The sequence below is a fragment of the Vanessa tameamea genome, chromosome 2 (genome assembly GCF_037043105.1).
Source record: "Vanessa tameamea isolate UH-Manoa-2023 chromosome 2, ilVanTame1 primary haplotype, whole genome shotgun sequence".
Lineage (NCBI taxonomy): Eukaryota > Metazoa > Arthropoda > Insecta > Lepidoptera > Nymphalidae > Vanessa > Vanessa tameamea.
The window spans coordinates 12,036,006-12,056,129 of NC_087310.1; the positions used below are offsets into that span (position 1 = coordinate 12,036,006).

At 32.6% G+C, this 20,124-nt stretch overlaps 1 protein-coding gene across 3 annotated transcripts; it reads left to right on the plus strand.

The window, feature by feature from the left end:
* The first annotated feature begins 56 nt into the window (after positions 1–56).
* On the plus strand, positions 57–19,677 carry LOC113393790 (PRL-1 phosphatase). 3 transcript variants are annotated; one of them, XM_026630847.2, is made up of 6 exons: positions 57–214; positions 13,247–13,435; positions 14,139–14,605; positions 17,493–17,659; positions 18,042–18,173; positions 18,363–19,677. In XM_026630847.2, exons 3-6 carry the CDS (start codon positions 14,498–14,500, stop codon positions 18,469–18,471), a joined length of 516 nt encoding a protein of 171 aa, XP_026486632.1. In that variant the 5' UTR covers positions 57–214; positions 13,247–13,435; positions 14,139–14,497; the 3' UTR covers positions 18,472–19,677. The 3 variants fall into 3 exon arrangements, with proteins under 3 accessions (XP_026486632.1, XP_026486633.1, XP_026486634.1); XM_026630848.2 differs by lacking the exon at positions 57–214 and adding an exon at positions 9,314–9,545; XM_026630849.2 differs by lacking the exon at positions 57–214 and adding an exon at positions 9,361–9,703.
* Positions 19,678–20,124: the final 447 nt, after the last annotated feature.

Genomic DNA, 20,124 nt, shown 5'->3' on the forward strand with positions numbered 1-20,124 from the left:
TGGTATTTTGTCTCCAGGCGAGATAGTAGTAGAAACTAGAAGAATTTATATTTTAAAAACTAGCAACTCGATTAAATTTTCTAGTTGGCAACGTAATACTTCAGTTTCACAATTTTTTTTGTGCAGTGCACACGTTTTCCGCGTGTGTGGTGATTTTATTAGCGGTTCACGGCTGAATCCGTTCAACTTTTATTCAATGTGTATGGCTGTGGAGGTAAGTGTAATCTTAAGTTACTTTTTAGAAGTTAATTCGCCCTCGCATTCTTCTGTACGGAGGTCATGCCCTACCAACTAAGGACGTCATCGTGCAGGCGTCGTGGAACAATTATCATTTTCCTTTATATGCTAAAGTAGGTGGAGTTTTCCATAGTTCCACTATTTTCCATAGCTCGGTAACGTAAAATATGCTTCATTTGAATTACAGTAAATTAAGAACTCGTAAAAAATTGGCCAGGTTATATTTGAAAATTTCATAAGTTGATCTTTTAATAACTAATTTTGTTGATAACACCTGAATTACTGATAATAGTTTATATTAAAAGTTGCTTCGAATTGTAGGTATAGGTTCAATTAATTTCATCAACTTCTCTTTGCCCTGTCACTTTGTTTCTAGTGACAGAAGTTACATAGTTATCTCTCCCATAAATTATGTCTCGTTCAGTAAATTATAATAAAATGTAGCAGTAGTGTTATGTTATATAAACAGAGGATTCATATTCTCGTATATTAATGATAACTAGCAGGCCCTTATTTTAACAATACCCTCTAAATAAATCACATTTTTGATCTTACTTAACATTGCTATTGATTGTGAAATTGCTTTAATATTTGAGCAACAGTTACTGTTAATATTAATACAAAATGAAATATCAATTAGGTAATTGTAATCAACAAAATTTTAAATAAATGCATAAGACATTTTTAAAAAAGATTACACCATATTAAATCGACACCTACAATTTATACTACGCTAACTCAAATTTTAGTGAAAATCGTTTTTTTGTGCCAAGTTCCTTAAAATATGTTATTTTATATGTATTAATAAAATCGTGAAGAAATTACAAAATTAACGAAGTTACAAATTTATATAATGCTAACTAAAGGCAATTTTTTAAATCAATTGATTTATATTACGCTAACAATTATTAGCGGAGTGTGTGCAGACTTTCGAGTTAGTGTAGTATAAATTGTTGGTGTCGTAATGTTCCCACTGTTATTATTTAACAAATTTATTTTTTTAGAACAGTACCTGCTTAATTAATATTAATTATATAAATAGCTTAAGAGTTTACCTTAAAATTAGATTTTTTTTTCATAATGACCTTGCATCAAATTAAATAGATTGTATTTTTAATATTACTATATTTTATTATTTTGTGTTATTGAAGATTACTTTGACCATGAACTGCACAAAATGTTAATATAATGAAAAAGTATCTGTCCGTAGTGCCCCATTGCTGGGCAAAGGCCTTCTCTTCCTTTGAGGAGAAGATTTGGAGTTAAATCCACCATGATGCCAATGCCGAAAGCCTTAATAAAATTCAAATATCAAGATATTTATATATAATACTTATGAATTTTTACAATGATGAGGGATACTGCAAATAAACAGTTAAATGTATATGATTGATGTATCATATCATATTCATACAAATTAAAAAATTAGACTTTACATGTGGTTAACAAATAATGTAACTATTACAAACTAGTTTTCAGTAAAGATTATATATATATATCTTAAATATAAACCTGAAAAACCATATAAAATTAAATTATTATCCGTATTTATGATTTATAAAATAAATATCTATAATAATAGCAGTTTTGAATAATCTCTAATGGCTTAATTGTAAAAATCTGATTAGCAAAAAAAATTATACTTATATTTTTAATAGCTGTTGAAGTTTATATTATAGTTTCAATATTGAATATGTATAATAATTATATAAATATTAAGAAAAAAAATAAATCAGAACCACAAGAATACAATATTTTAATAAAAAATATTGCATATAAATGATTATATCTATATTATCTATCTGTAATTACTAAAGTATTATTTACAATAAAAAAAAGGTTTTACTTAAAATAAATTCATTCTAAAATTACTAGTAACAATTTATAACATCCTTCTCTTTTTATGTCGCCTAAATATTCGGGTTTAAGAAGGTTTTAACAAAAAACTATATCAATTTTGATACTTCTCAAACCATCACATTTTAATAATTTATAATTTGTTCTCCATGAAAATATCACGATAAAATGAATAACTCATCACACAACTTTTTAATCAGTCGTATTGACGTCAAACTACGAACGTAAGGTAAATCAATAACAGACGTATTGTAAATCAATGTGCAATAACTGCATATTGCGTAAACGTAACATATAGTGATTTTTTTCATTTTAAATTAGTGGTTAGGTACATATTTTCAAGAAACAATATTTATACGTAACTGATTTCGTTACTTTATGTCGACGATATATTAATACGAAACTTAACATTTACATCTTAGTTAAAAAAAACAATTTAATATTATTATATAGGTTCCTTTAAAAATACGAGTCTCTTTTTTTTTAGGTTTATATAGTTTTGTTTATTTGCTACTGGATTCTGGATCCTTGATTGGGGTATAGGACATTGACCCGGCCTTGGCAGGCGTGTTGACCCTGCGCAGACGTTGACGTTAGTCAATAAGGTCGAATTCGCACTATTTGGTGCGAGTATTTATGAACTGACAAATATTTACCCGGATAAAATTACACTTTCTCTTAAAAAACAAAATTACAGCAAAGTAAAAACGTATGTACGTTGTAGGTCTCTCTATATATGTTTAAATATCTAGTAGCAGTTAACTCGACTGGATAAATGCGATGGCGTCATCCCTCCTCAAATAGAATTGTTGTAGAGCCACCACAATTATACTAATTTGTTAGGTACTAACACCAATTTTTAAGTTCGTTATACTGATAGGTACAATTGGGTCTTTGTCAATTAAATATTTCCATGGCTTCGCTAGTATGTTACAAAACGAAACAATATAAATTAATTTATGATATCGATTCACGAACGGATACATTGTAAACTGTATTTTTTAATGTATTCGTTTTTGAATTCGAAAATAGCTGCTCACTTAACGTTCAAACGCCCTGAAAATTACGAAAATATATTTCTTGAAAAATAAAGTGTCATATAACGTGTCTATATCCACTAATTCCATTAAATACATCAGACTTCGCATTCGAAGAAATTCGAACCCCATATCATTGCTAAATCGACCATTAGACAGACAGAGGGAGGGCCGGTTGGCTGACTATATATAAAGAGCACCGGTTTGTACCGCAGCCCGTAAGGGCTACAGGGTCGTTGCACGGAGCCCCCGAATGGCGGGCTTTCGAACTAAAAGGGCGTCGCTCTGACTGTCCTTCCATCATTCCGACATATTAATAATGATTGATTTATCTTCAATCTTTATGTATATTGTCAATGTAATCAAATTTAACCAATTAATGGATTTTATTTGAAGTGACAAATGATACATTACAACTTTACTGGTGTATAGTCCAGTCTCTAATTATTATCTCGATAATAAACAGTATACCCCGTTCGAATATCGGCCACGGGTGGCGGCCTAACCCGAAGACTAGACTACTGGAGTTGTAGAGTACAACTATATTCACTATAATATCAGAGGATATTGTATTGCGCATACTCATTATAATAATTTCCATCTCATTCAATGGGACGGCAATCGGATGGAACGGCGAGTGATCAGGCGGAGGACGTTTGTTTTTCCTATATACCTGGAGTGTATAGAAAAAATGTAATCCGGGTTGCATCTGATTTAAAGACGAACAAAATACATTCCTGATCTGGTATTTAATCCTGGGACCTCGTGATTACAACCTAACAAGCTAACTACAATACAAACGAGACAGTTAGCAATAAATTACCTACTACATATATTAAAAACAAACAAGAATAATTTTAAGTGTCGTAAATCATCGTATACGTAAATAAATAAAAGATTCTTCTCTGCGAATATGTATTTCGTTTAATATATTAATATCATCTGTTTTATAAATTATTTATAGCTTCTAAGTAGGTTTCTAATAATAAAACAAGGTAACAATATATTAAGTAAAACATTAAATTATAACGATTATGAAGCTTTCTAGAAGTTGTTACTAGCTGAAACAGGTTTTGTATCAAGCGTTGATATTTCATTTATACGACGTAGAAGTTTTAATAATAACCTGACATTTGATTATTTTATTTCGTTATTTATTGTCTTCGTAATAGTAAAAATCCCTTACAAAATGTGCTTCTGAATACATACAGTGTGCTACATATACAGAGATAGAGGCGGTTTAGATCTCTCTTCGTGCCTACGATTCGGGTCACTGAGCTAGGTCACGTCTCACGCCACGGTCAGGACACGTTAACGATTTTCCATATTTAAACGATTAATCGATATATATATAACTATCTTAATGTCGCAATGAATATACAGTTTTATTCTATTGTGAATTATACAATGTATATTTCTTAAATTGTATCAAATGAGGAAAAAATACTATGATATACCTACCTATGTTAATTAATAAGTTAATATTCAATAAGTTAACAACAAAGAAATCACTTATTGAAGTAATGCCGCTAATAGGGTATTCAATATTCATCGTATATAATTTATAGATTAATTCATATTTGACGTCACAGTTCACCGTTTTGTCCTGGCATGTCAAGTTATCTGTGTCATTTGCGTCTTTCGTTTTTAAAGTGGGCGTTTGGCGAACAATTTTTATGTACCTAATTATCAGCAAATCTTGTAATCTTTTATTTTAAATATCTTTATGAATTCCATATTTTTATCTAATCATTTCCTTAAATCAAATTATTTTTTTATCAATTATAAGTAATTATAATTAAAAGTATAACAACGTGACCCCGCACATAAGGTATTTACAGTAGTTATTATATATAAATAAATCGAAAAATGGATCAAATAATACTATTATTAAATATATTTTTGTGGCACGAAATTATCTTCATGAATCACTTGTGTGTTTTTCAATTTCAAGATAAATTTAAAGGAATTTTCCGCACGGCTTGCTTTTAAAATAATAATTTATGCACAAAATGTAATTTATTATAGTGAGTAATGTCTTATTTGATAAATTGATTAATACGTTAATACTCGATTATGTAGCTTCCGACTTTAATCAAAGAAAATAATGATAGTATTCAAAAAAGTGTCACGACAGTTTTAACATGACCCAATTTAGTATAGTACATTCTAAAGCTAAAGGTCACTCTTTATTTATCCGTTCTGACATTGCGCTAGGGTTATGTTATTTTTAGCATCGTATCTAGAAGGTCGTGAGTCCTACCTAATCTATGATATTGTAGGAGCAGGCGAGAGTACGAGGCGCAGGCGGAGTCGATGACCGAGTATTGATCCCAGCGAAGTGGGTCGCGACCCGTTTCCCGTTGCAATACAAACGGGTAGGGCTGCACCGTCAGACAAGATTATACCACATGAACAGTCACGACCACAACTATTAGTACCGATACTCACAACATACAGGGACATTTCAGTTTTGTCAAGTTAAATTTTGTTAATGTTTCCGAATTTCGATTTTCAATAAGCCAATTTGTATGCATACTCATTTGCCTATAATGATAATAGTTTATAAACTGGTTATTCGTTCTATACGACTAAATGTAACTGTCCTTATAAACGAAACTTCTAGTCACGTAAATTCGCGATTAACCGTAACCGGTACGAATTTATTTATTGTTTCGAATCATTCTTTTAATGTATATTTATCATCAATTAGCTAAATATACGTGATGTATTTCTATGTAAAACTATGTATATAAGATTTTTATATTTCAAGTGAACGTTAGGTAATGGTTAAAGGAATTCAGGGGTGTCGCCCCCGCAGCGATGCACTTTGTGGGTGTCGTCAATATATATGCATTCGCTCTGTGAAAGTTGATTTGCACAAATCCCCACCCAAGCTGAAGTACAAAGCGCCCATGTTACATTCACTTTCCATTGACTGAATGTTAACCCTAAGTGAATAGGTACAGTCTAGGATGTTTTCATCGCATATTTAAATACCTAGACTTTAACCGTTAATATCGTGAATACGTACAACTCGGATAGCTAGTCAAATCAACTCAGCTTTAATCTGTATATTTACAAATCGTTATCATTGAGAATATTCTCGACATCGACATACAATACGAATTTCGTCGTATCTGTTACAAAAGATACAAATAGTTTTGTTATCTTAGAAGACTTTTTTATTTATCTACCTTAAGTTTACATATTGTTGAACATGACATTTTTGTATTGCACCTAATTTATTTTTGCTCTTGTTGCTAAGAAGTTTTAATTGAAGCGCTGACCTTCGGGCTTTGTTATTAGCGCAACGTGATTGCGGTTGTTGTGTCCGTACTATTTATATTTTGTTTTGCGACTCGATATAGATTTTATTAAGATTAACCTAATTGCTTATGATAGAACGTGTGAAGACGTTCTCTGTGAGGGACTGTGTGGCAATATGACCATTCTGAATCTTGTGAAAGTATTTAATAAATGAACTATATCAATAAATTCTCCCTATACGATAATCGATAGCTTGCATAAAAAATATTCCATTAAATATTATTTTCCTCACAAGTAAAGCAATAATAAAAATACACAAATAGTTATATTGTATATTGTCATTTATATTCTATTTCAAACTAAATTATAATTCAAGTGAACTTAGTTTAACTAAAAATTACAATAAATATAAAAAATAAGAATCTAATATGCGTTTGTTCATATGTATATTCGCAATCAACCAAGATCAAGATGAAGTAAAAATAAACGTGAATTTTCTTCCTGAAGTTTATTTGAAATTAATGTCGATGATATTAGAAAATAATGTTAAACAAGATTTGTTGAAAGTTTGTTCCAACTTGCTGTTTGGAATACTGCGCGCACGTTTGTCGTGGGAGTTCCGAAGTATACTTCGTTACTGTTTGTGTAGGAAAAGCACGTTGCTATAGGCTGACGCGTGTTTTGATCACGTGGTCAGAAATTAAAGACGACTTGGACTGAATGCCAAGAATATAAAGCATCTTTGGCAGACGTTATTTACTTGATGGATTCGTTAAAATATTAATAAATATAACTACAATTCAAACATTCTGAAATATGAAACAAATATGTATTTTTTTAAATTAGCTGTTTCATGAGAAATTTTGAGGAGTGTAGATAAATTTGGACGATTTAGCTATTTTGGATTAACTCATGTAAACTTGCTATTGGTGGACTGCAGATAAATTGTCATCAGAGCGTGTTCAAGCGAAGATAAAACAAGGATGTATTTATTAATGTGTTAAGCAGATAACGATAAAATAGTTCAGGTTTCAGTTGAATGTATGTAATTACAATGGAAACTTGAACGTACAGAAGATTGGATTTCAAAAAAATACATTTATCTATTACCTTCGATCCTCTCACAAGTTGAGGTCAATAATAATTTATTTTAATCCTTTGTTTTCGAAACGAAGCGAAGGTAAGAATTTTTCTTCCTTCCTTCTGCAGAACTTACTGCACGAAATAGATACAAATATGTCTGACAGATTGTCTAAAGTAAATATACTTTCAGGAAGTGATTGCTGCAGCGTAAAACAACAAACGTTGGCCGTGACCTTTTCAATGATAATGCTTATGTATATATCGTATATAAAACACTTTTTAAGAACTTCCATATATTATGGGATACCCGCATATCGCACAGGTACATAATGTAGACATTATAACATCTTTTACGGTAAACACCTTCACTTTTAAATAGCATGAATAATTTTTAAAAGTATCATTTTTATATAATATGTGTATATAATTTTGTCTATCGCTAGTTTTACAAACATTTCTGACGATGTCGTGATCCTCGTGAAACGAAGGCATTATCTAAAATAAAGTGTATAATTGATTTGATAATGTTTCATAACTTTTAAGAAAACGGAAGATTACTGAGTAAAAATATTGATTAATTAAATCTATTCTATATTTTCCAATATAGAGTATAGATAGAGAAAAGAAAACATACAAATAATAAAGCCATAAAAATATAGTAATTGTTACGTTTATACAATAGAAACCCCAAACAAAGTAATTGTATGACATAACTCAGCAGTTTGTTTTGATAAAAAATACAAATTCATACCCTTAGAATGAAAATTTAATCAAAGTGAATAAATGTTTATACTAATACTTTAGTGCATTACACCGAAAAACTTGTTAAATATTTCTTTAGTTTTGAAACTTAAAAAGAAAAAAAATCTCTTGAAATGTTATGCCTGGGACAAAAAACATTCAATCTCATTTTACGAAATTCCGAACTAAATTACATTAATGACTTAATAATGAGTCATCGTTATCATCTATGTAGATAATAATCAATACAAGCGTTGTACTACTAACCTTATTGTGACGGGTAAATCTAACCTAGTCTCTCCGAATAATAAAATATGTTGAACGTAAAATTGTGTGGGTGTATCTAAATTTATTATAGAGGTGTAAAGGTGGGCGGACACTGGTACAACCTTTGCTTGTGATTTGTATATAAATGCAACTTAGCCTAAGTTCCACATAGATAGGTAGAAAATTATTGCGTAATTAATAAAAATATAAAATAATACTCCATAGTTCGGAAACGTTACGTTTGCAAAACTATTTTTTTAATTGTCTTTTCCAAATAGAGTATCGACATCTTACATTATAATATTATTTATGGTGTAGTAGTGGTTGCGGTTCGTGTATTTAAGTGGATGTATATTTTGCCATTATACGCAAATGCGACTGAACGGTATAATGGTTATGTTCGTTGCAGCTGCGTAGGAGTTAAGCCCGGTTTCTTTCTTGATTTACTATTATTAGAAAACGAGTACAGATGTCGACCGCTAAACGAAGATTCTGAAATAAAATTGTCTGAACAATCAATTCACCTTAATGGTTTGATTTGTATATAATGTTACAGACACGATGAATGTGAGTACTCATTGTTGTCTGATTTTTAGCCTAAACTTCGTAACATATCATCAGATTGTCATCAGTCATGTTATTAATATTTAATGTCGTCGATGGTTTGTTTTGTCTTGATTGAGGAATATTGTTACATACCTAGCAACTGGTAAATCTGACAAAGCTATGTAGTGTGTGCGTTAATGTGAAACGTGTGCGTGTGTTAGTCGGATGACGCCATCACGCTGCCATCGCCGCCGTCTCGCGTGACGTCGTGTCCGCGGTCGTAGTCGGTGCGCCCGTTCCCGCCAGCGTGCCCCGTGCCCGCCAGCGCCAGTCTCTGCTCGAACGCGGCACGGACCGTGTCGATCCGTTGCGATGTGAACGCCTAAACCTTACAACTGTCTACAACGACAGCCTCTGTTGCGTGTGAATCGACTATAATTTTACTTTTGTGATATTCATTAACTTTTTGATATTCCATATTATTTGCAACCGTTGCGTGGAATATACGTAAGTGACGTTTTGTGTCATCATTAACCTCGGTGCTCTGTATTACTGACACGTTTTAGGACCGTAGTCTTAAGTGCCGTGTGACGAAAGTAACATTCTGGGAATAAAAACACATTATCCGACCTTGTTATTTGGATATGGTCAAAAGAAGCGGTCAGGTAATGTGTCTTGACAAAGAATTTAAACCTTTGTAAAGGCTTCCTGCTTTGGTTTTGTTTTTTTTTTTTGCTCCATTTTTTTTACATTCAACAGGTGGCTTTGAGACGATTGTAGACTTTTTTTTCTACTTTTTAGTCGTCACTGTTAAATCCTTAACTAAAAGTTTCCTATCGCGTTGAGCGTTGCAACAGATTGTTTTCTATATTTTCTCTTTTTGCTCACTCTAGAAAGTAGCATGACATTGGTCATCGATACATCATATTTCTTCATATAATGTATAATATTTTTGCAAATATTATAAAATTATCACTTACTTTAAGATTCTCAAGCTTACTGTCAAGTTTTTCTTCGACAATTGAAATGCAATTGTATTTTAATTATATTTTAATATTTAACAGTCACTATTCTTATAGTTAGATGGAATTAAACACGTTTTAGTTAGAGTTACGTTTGTGCACTTAGTTTTATTAGTGTTACCACCCACTTGTGGCTCTTGGGTGTGTCTTGAGCGATGTTCCTGGTAAATTGTAGAATACACAGTTCACAGTAATTTTTCTGTTTGCAAGCTACTTTTTGTTGCTACAAATTGTATTATGATGGATGATGTTATTTATTATGGTTCAAAATAAAAAAGACAAATATAATTGTGCCTATTTTAAACAAAGGTCGCTTTGTTGTAATTATTATTTAAAATAATCAATAAAGTGAGTCAAGCCAGTGATTAAGTGTTATACATGCACAGGTTTATTAATAAAGTTAAGAAAACGTACTTTTCAGAGCATATAATTAATAAAATAAAAGAGGAATAGTGTGATCAGTTCAAACGAATTCGGAAATAAATATCAAATATTGATATACCTATTATTTATTTATTTTTATGATCTCGTTTTGTATGGTGGTATACAAGTCGGATAACTTTCTATATAATATAGGTAGACGGGTATACAATCTTGTGCTAATGTAAGGTAAGAATAATAGGTAACATTGGTAGCCTATAAGAGGAGAGATGACAGCTGGATGGTAGATAGAGATGCTAGGTATCATCAGTTGCTATTCGTTTGAATAGGTGTAAAAAATATACATCCAAAAGTTTCATAGTTACACCCAAGTTTAAACACATATGTAACAAAAAGATAACACTGTCAAATTGTTTGGGCTTTAAAAATTATTTCAATTAATTTTTAGACCTGTCCTTATAGGGAAGGGGTCTTCATTAGTTAGTTAGCTTTACCCAGTTTTAATCTACGAAGCATAGATATGAATAGATATAACAATGAAGAACGACAAATTTAGTACGAGATGTGTAGAGGATAATAATTAAGTAAACACGGTGTCTAGAGATTTGCCGTGTCTTGGCACAGCAATTTATATGGATTACGATATCGTTGATAACGTGCACATTATAAGCCACCTTGGGTGACTACGTGACTATGGCATGAGCGATCACACAATATTGTCTTTCTATTCCTTCTCCAAAGATAAGCCACGACTTAATCATATTGTTTTGTAAATAAGGTATATTATTACGGTTCAGTTAATCTCGCTAATCGTAATTAGAGTTTATCGGTAGGTACGCTTACTCTAAAGCAATTTAAATACCGATCTAATTAGTTGGCAAGAAAATTACAATACAAATATACCTTCCTAATTGTAGATGTAGATATTAAGTTTAATAAAACGGAAGACAAACACATACGCAATGTGTTATTTTGAGAGAGCAAGTTTTTTAGTTTTTCATTTGTATCTAAGTTATGATGAAATGATACACTGATAATATAAATAGTTTACAATTTCTAACGAATAGTACAAATGCAGTTATATTTTCTTAGAAAAAAAGTAATGTTGTATACAATAATAATGAATGGTAAGGCTTTGTTGATTTCCTAGAATTATGGATAATAAAGCCGAAGCAACTAAGTGCATAGCATAGTAGTTGTGGGCAGACGACCTCGATCCAACGTTTCCGCTAGCGGCGCTTTTTCATTTATTTTCTAAACCCATTGCATTTTGCGGAAATAGATTTTTTAATCCGAACGCAGGTGTTTAATAATAAGTTTTTTATCTTTCAAAATATCTAGCGAGTTCTCGTCAACTCAAAGTAAGCAACGCGGAAATATTATCCTCTTAAATGAATAGCACACCGTTTCTCTTAGATGCAATGTTAAATTACAAACATAGCTCGCTTGTTGTGGTTGAGTTTGTCCTTTGTGGTGTTCTTGTTCGACACGTGTTTGTACTCAGGCTGTAAACAAGACGACGAGCGGTTTGGACATAAATAGGTTGCAAATAATATTAGCGATGTTTATTTCAATTCTGTACAGTTTTTATTGCATTACGTGCTAGTTATTATTCTGTACTTATTGAAAATAATGGCTTTTAGACTCTGCAATTGCTTGATAACATTTATACACAATAAGTTGAGACAGTGTGCAAAGGGCGAACGTTAAAATGCAAATCTAAATCGTCTGCATTATTGCATATGGGTATAGGTGGTCTGGAGGTTATCGACCGTCTCGTCTACTCGCATTTTGGACAACCTCTCACCCTCACCACTGGCTAATGAACTATGTGTTGAGACATCTCAGAATTATCTGTCTCTATTAACAGAAGAATCATTCTGTTTGTCGTCTATTGTACCGAATTCCAATGACCTTGTGCCTTTTTCGTTTATTGAAAAGATAAAATCATACTAAAACTTTGTGCTATAAGCACTTCATTAGAATGTTATTTTAAAGAAAATTAAATTGGTCTTGTTGACGTTATAAGACAATATTTAAGAACGTGTATTGTTATTATTGTATGCTCTAAAACTGAAAATTAATTTATCTCGAGATTTCGGGGCTGTCTAAATTCCCAGCGTGAAATACGCATGTCGGCTCTCTCCTGCGTTCTGTTTGGCATCAGCCCAAGTCTGGCCGTTTCCCCTTGAATGAATCTTCGGGAAAATAAATTATTCTTAAATATAAGGTTGATCGGTCATCTCGAGACTTATCGATGGCGTAGATTTAAGTATTCGATGTATGCTATTAACGGGATATTAAACCAACGTTCTGAGATTGGCGTGGTTTAAATTACTCACATTCATTGTCTGCCAAAATTACTTGCGCCGTCTTTTTGAGTTAAGTGCGTAGAAGCCAAGTAAATATAACTTTTATCTATGTTTAAAATAAAATATATACGTACCATTTCGTGGCTTCCCTGAAAATTATTTTGGCAAAATATCTGTGCTATTTGTATTTACCGCTCGACTTAAACGTTTCTGAAGCCACGAAAGTAATTATTATCTGCAAGAGAAAACATTTTATTGTATTAATATATCGATGTAGGTTAGCTCTGAAGAATGCCTTCAGCATTACGTATTTAGCATTAACATCACAATGGCCGTAAACTTACAATCACACTTCTCATTAGTAATCATTTATAAGTAAACGAATGATCCGTCCTCACTTTTGTAATTGCTACGAACAGTAGGTTTTTATTTATATTAAGAGTGTGTAGTAAACAAAACATCGTAGTATAATTTGTTAATTTGCTTGTTTCAGCTGGGCAACTGTTCTGTGGCGACATTGATGGAGTTCCGCTTGGACAGCGCGGAGTACTGCCAGGCCCAACACAAATAAATTCGCGGGCGTCCCGTGAAGACGAGGTAGCGGGCTAGCGACAGGACCCATGCTGCCGGGAGCGCACGTCTCTCGCACCCCAAGCACTTTGCGATATACACCCATCCATTTGTAAGTTTCCGCTTGCCAATCTCAAAAAGAAGAAGGTCAATTTGTTAATTAACTCATGTCATCTATAACTAATATTAACTATATTTAATGATTCTTATTTTATATGAAGGTAAATCATTCATCTCCTGTAAATAAAAAAAAAGCAACAAAATGAAAAATTAGCACAGTAGTCACTTTCTGTATGTAAACTACTCAATATCTTCGCCGATTGTTGGTCTATTTTTATGGCTATATTTTATTTTATAGTTAAAAATACAATTGTTACACATTATATAAAATTGATTATTTTTAGCGGTACTTTTGCTTTTAAGTAGTATTTAATCGTAGATACGTAATACACTTTGACATTGCACTGTACTAACGTGACCAAAAGTTATAACCAAAACACACACAACGAGGGTATTGTTGCGTAGTGTTTACAATAATGTTATCACTTATACATACCTACACAAGAGGCGATGTAAACGCGCTAATAAGTGATGCGCTATTGGCACTGGATCAGCAGTTCGCGAATACCGCTGGACGTATCCACTCACATGACCTAAACTTTGCTTTGAAATCTGTACGCTATTTTTAAAAAAGTTTTTAATCCACTTCAGTCGCCATTTGCTCACTGACGCAAATATTGTTAAATATGATAAAAGAAAAATAATCTGCCCAACTGAAAGTGATGACGCTAAATATGATTCTCTTTTTGTTTCAGTTACCTTAAAATCGGATCCCACTTTTAATTGGAGCATATCATTGCCGAAGTAAACGACTTATGTTTTGTCGAATAATTTCTTATTAATTTAGATTCCCAATTCGTAAATTTTGTTTGATAGTCTTCGAATGTGCTCAAGTGGTTGAAAGCGACATCCATGCGGGTGGTTCTAATTATATAATTGGACCCTTTTTAAAGAAAAGTCACGAAACTGGAGTGTGTTGTGTGGAAATAGAGTGACAATTTGTCTGTTAAACTCTGACGGATCGCTACAACTTGACGCGTGTGAATAAATCTGCCACCTCGGTGCGGGAGTGGTGGTGAATCTTCTTTGACTGTAGGAACGTAAAGTAGTCATCATGAAGCAGAAGGACATCAGGCCGGCGCCGTCTCTCATTGAGTACAAGAACATGCGCTTCCTCATCACCGACCGACCATCGGATGTCACCATCCAAGGCTACTTACAGGTGTGTATTATTATTATTTTGATATTTTCCTCAAAATATATATTTAATTCAGTTATTGAATTAAATCAATATCGAGTCCTAGTGGTATATTAAATAGATATATTCAATTATAATTTTAATAACTTTTCTTAGCGACTCGACCTTTCTTAATATGAAATTGGTCTCGGAAAATTGGTCCTCCATAATTTCCTTATCTTATAAGAAATGACGAGAAAACCGTGATCTTGTTGAATGTTTTATGCTTTTGTTTGTGTGGCCTCTTATTTCTGACATAATGGATCCTTTGAATTTCGCTTCAAGTGGCATCACTGTTCTTTTAAGTGCTGAAAAAGTTTACTGGATTTATCTCAAGTAGTGTATCAACTACTTACTTGCTGATTATATTTTTCACATATTTTTATTATTATAATTAATATGTTATAATATTATCCGTAGAATCATAATTTCTGTCATAATATTATCTATTGCATCTTCGAAAGTTTTAGTAACGTTTATTTTTATGTGTCTAAAAACGTATATTATGTCTACATATTTTTTGTCCCATAGTAAATAAAAATGAAGCATGACTTTAACTTTTCAAGTCTTGCCGATTAGGGCGGAAAAGTGGCGCTATTGTCTGAGTCACAATAGCTCACGTACATTCGACAATAAATTTCTATCCCCATTGTAAGAATGCTTAGCAATTATATATACAAGCCTAGTTATGTTACTAGAGAGATTCGCCTTGTCATTTTAATTAGGTCAATTTACGCCACCCTATATAGTAGCATTATATAAAATTTACGTATTTTATTTACAAGTAAAGTAAAACTTAGAGAAATTTAGAATTTTAGTCATGTCATCCCTAAAATTCTAAATTTCTCTAAGTTTTACTTTACTTGTAAATAAAATACGTAAATTTTATATAATGCTACTATATAGGGTGGCGTAAAGTGACCTAAATGTCATCCTAAATAAATATTAGGGCATTATGGAATCATTCGGTAATAAATTTATATTTTGTTACCGAATGATTCCATACACGTTCCATAATTATTGATGAATTTCGTTGTCGCCTGTCATTTTGATTGAATAGATTTTTGATTGATTCGATGTTAATCAAAACAAGATAACCTATGACGTCAATACTACCGATATAATATTCGGATATTTAATCGATTGACATTTGTCAGCGTTTAAACAGACTGTAATGTTTTTAATAGATATGTTATTCAGCAAAAATGCTTACATAACAAGATTAACTTTATATAATTTAAAACAAAGAAAATCAAAATAATCTATTTGTTTGTCTAATCTAATTGATAACTACACGTTTGATAAGAGTTATAAGGATACTTTGATAAGAATAAGTCCCCTAAAACTTTTCTGAAATATCGGATCTTTACTATATTTTTGTTCATTTAAAATAGAAGTTTTTTAAGAATGTGTGACGGCAATACTATCAATTTAATAAGCAATAGCTAATTGCGTCTGTTGACCGACTATGCGGTCTAAGTAAAATTAGTATTTTTATTCAGTGACACTGTATGTACGCTTTTGCAAAGTATACCAATTTTTGAGGAACTTTTCTGCCATTTTTTTTAATAAAATGGTTTACTTTCTAAACCTAGCTACTTTCTAGATTACTATAGATAAAATTGGATATGAAATTATCGTATCTGGGCAGATTCAAATATAAAATATAATTCTATTCTTAATTGTAAACAACAAAAACAATATTTACAGAGTTTCCGTCGCTTTTTCTCAAGTATTTCTTACGGAACTGTTGGTAAATTATTATATCAATAAGTATAATTCTCGATATTGAATAAAGATTTTGAATTCGGTACAAAACAAAACACTTAATATGTAATAAGGAAAATATACCCATGAAAAAAGATTGATACGTTCGTGAAAACGGGTCAAAGATATTCGCAGAGAAATGCAATCAGATGTAAGTACCTCGAACTTTAAGACGTCTTGAATAATGCAGTATTTGAATTTAAAAATTAACAAAAAATAATGTAAGTATTTCTTTACAAGATTATAATGGACTTTATAGATAAAGATTAAAACGAAGTAATTAAAAATTTATACGTCACGACATTCTTGATAGAAAACCAAACTACATGATAACTTATACCGTTATTCTAAGACAAACTTATTTTAGATTACTAATTATACAAATTATCAGAATTGTTAGTTCATAACAATCAAGCGTGGCACATTCACAGCAACAGGAGATCTACGACAGGATTTAAAATAATAAATTTGTATGACGTTCGTTTATTATTTTTTACAATCTACCTTATTACGCTAAGGTTATTATTACGTTCAATGGTTACATTAGAATAACCTCTCTAAATATGAAATATAAATATCTTATATTATTTTTTCTTAACAATCGCGGTTACTTCTGATAAGAACTCATTGTTACATTCAACCGGCACTAAAGTAGAAGTTTACTTGGTCATTTTATAATCGCCTAGATTAAAATTGCATTTCGTTCGGAATAACAAGTTTCAATGCTAATATTTAGTTAAACAAAACCTTGAGTTCATCAAAAGCGATAACTATGTATAATGAAAAGTACAACAATTATGTACTACCTGTGCGTTTTTGCTTCTAGTTTATGTAAATAATATTGGAAACGCGACGCTTTAGCCACGAAGGTATGCTGTCTGCGTCCAAAGATGGGCACTGCACCCAAGTGTAATCCACTTTTTATACCGATAGTCATGGGATCTCACATATTGAGTCCCTTGTGCCTTTAACTATTTACACTGGCTCAGCCAGCCTTCAAACTGGAAGTTCGCAATTCGAGGTTCTGACATAGACAATTAGTTAAGTAACGGCTGTCTCGAGTCTTTATTTTCTTGAAGTAAAATGATTTGTTTTGTGTTAATAGGAGCTGAGGAAGCATAACGTGTGCACCGTGGTCCGCGTGTGTGAGCCGAGCTACGACACGGCGCCGCTGAAGGCGGAGGGCATCGAGGTGCGCGACCTGGCGTACGACGATGGAACCTTCCCGCCCGCTAACGTCGTCGACGACTGGTTCGAGATCCTTCGCGATAAGTTAGTTTCTGATTCAATTTCTAGTTTCAAATTTAACTTGGCAACGAGTCTTATATTAGATTACGTCACCGAATATTTAATATTGTGAATTAAAGCCGCTTAATTTCTGCGTTTGCAAAATATTAACATTTATATATTTTGGTGCAGCAACAAAATGAACTATTCCATACATTTTAGAAACTGTATTCTTGATTGATTGATTTTAAACAACTAATGCCTTTATTTTTATATCTAATCTCTCGGGTTGTTGATTCTTCGGACAATGAAACGTCGGAAACGTAATGGAAGGGAATGGTTCTGGCCATCTTAAATTATGTGGTTTATAAGTTACCGCTATGTGTTAACCGCTTTTTAAAAAGAAATGCTCCGTCCGTATATCCAGAGCGGCGAACAAGCCGGAGGCGGCGGTGGCGGTGCACTGCGTGGCGGGACTGGGCCGCGCGCCCGTCATGGTCGCCATCGCGCTCATCGAGCTCGGCATGAAGTACGAGGAGGCCGTCGAAACCATCCGGGAGTGAGTACAGCGGACCTCTTAACTTCACTGTGTTTATTGTAAAGATCGTCTTGATTTTGGTACTGTAAAAGAGTTTCTGTCTTGCCAAATGTTTTTATTACAATTGAGATTGTGAATGATAGAATCGTCACTCGTGATTCTTAGTTCTCCATAGACGATGTTTTCAAATAAACGCCTTTCGGTTCACAGCCAGCGTCGTGGTGCAATCAACGCCAAGCAGCTCTCGTACCTGGAGAAGTACAGGCCGAAGTCGCGTCTCAAGAAGAACGGGCACAAGAACTCGTGTTGCGTGCAGTAGCGCGCGCGGCGAATGTAGCTCTGCTTTCACACACACACTGACACAAGGAAGCCTAGACAACTAAACTAGTTATAACTTTAACCCCCCCTTCCCCATTGCCTCTTTTGAATCCACCCCTGTCTTAATTTTGCCAGAGGTTGCAACCAGATTTTCAGTCACCTGTGGGCTTAGACAAAATGCATCCGGTACCTTCGTTCCTTTAGCTATTTCAACATAACGACATTCATCACAACAATGAACTTAACAGATATTGGTATATTACCTGGCCGTCGTTAAGAAACGTCGCAGAGAATGATCTCATAACATAAAAATCAAAGTTATTCAATATAAAAGCATTACATTTGCTTATTGATTGTCAAAACCACCAGTCGGGACCGAAACTTAAGACGTTGGTTTCATACACTTCAACGTTTACTCTGCCTAGCCCGCTGAGCTCGATACGGACGCCCGGCCACGCTGCCAGCGTCCGAGCCAGAACTTGGTTTCAACCTCTGACTTGTTACACTCGGCATAGTTATTGGAGTATTTTTATTAAATTTATTTGAGATCGTATGTTGATGTTTGAATGTCCAAAGTAAAGGTGTATTTCCCTCGTGCTGTACTTGTTCTAGCGGAATCCGTTAATAGACGCGAGCCACGATTTGTGTTCATAGTTGAAACAGCTACTTGGGTACTTACATACTTGATCATAATAAAATCCAATGTCCATAATAATTACCATCGAGTCATCAGAGTCGCGCTTACTCCTTGATTCTTTTTATTTCTTAATGTGTGTTGAAATCATGATATATTTTTCCTAAATATTATTTTCTTTGTAGAGACTTATTATTATCTATAAGAAAAATTGAGACATAATAGGAGAAAATCTTGATGGGTTTTGTGTTTCTAAGATAATAACTGTATCGTCTGACTAAAGTAATTTTATTTTAAATTCTTATTTTATTTAATATGAGAACATCTAACTTATATGAATACACCGTTTATAATGAATTTCACAAATATTTTACAACCTTTGACTAAATAAATAAATTTCTAATAAATTACAACCTGACACGAAAAGATACTTGACTCACTAAATGTTCCAATGAAAAAATAGCTCTTTGATATTATTTTTCTATTTCTAATTTTATGAAGATACTAATCGAAATATATGATTGTGTAACCACGGAACAGTCACATAAATAAAAATATTTATAAGCAATTGAATTGATGTTTGATTACCAACCATACCATAAACCTACCCATAAACAATTAACAATTCGTTGACAGTGAAAAAGTAAAACTACATAAAAAATAATCGAAAATTACATATCTATGTTTAAATTCAAAATAGAGAGGATTCATTTTCGATATATACGCTAAAATTATCTAGCTAGTTAGGAAAATATTGTAAGTATTCAAAACTTTTTTTTTTAACCTAGACCAATTCAGCGTTTTCCATACGAACTGCCTATCACGTTCCCAGTTTTGCAGCAAGTTTCCTATTACTTAATAAAGTACTTGCGTACATTGTGTATACTCTATTCCAACCATAACAATAAAAAAGCCAAAAACAACATTTGACAGCAAATTGACGCGATATCATTGGTCGAGAACTTGATTAATCTATGATTTTCAATATGGATTTGCGAAAAAATGGCGTTAACGAAACTG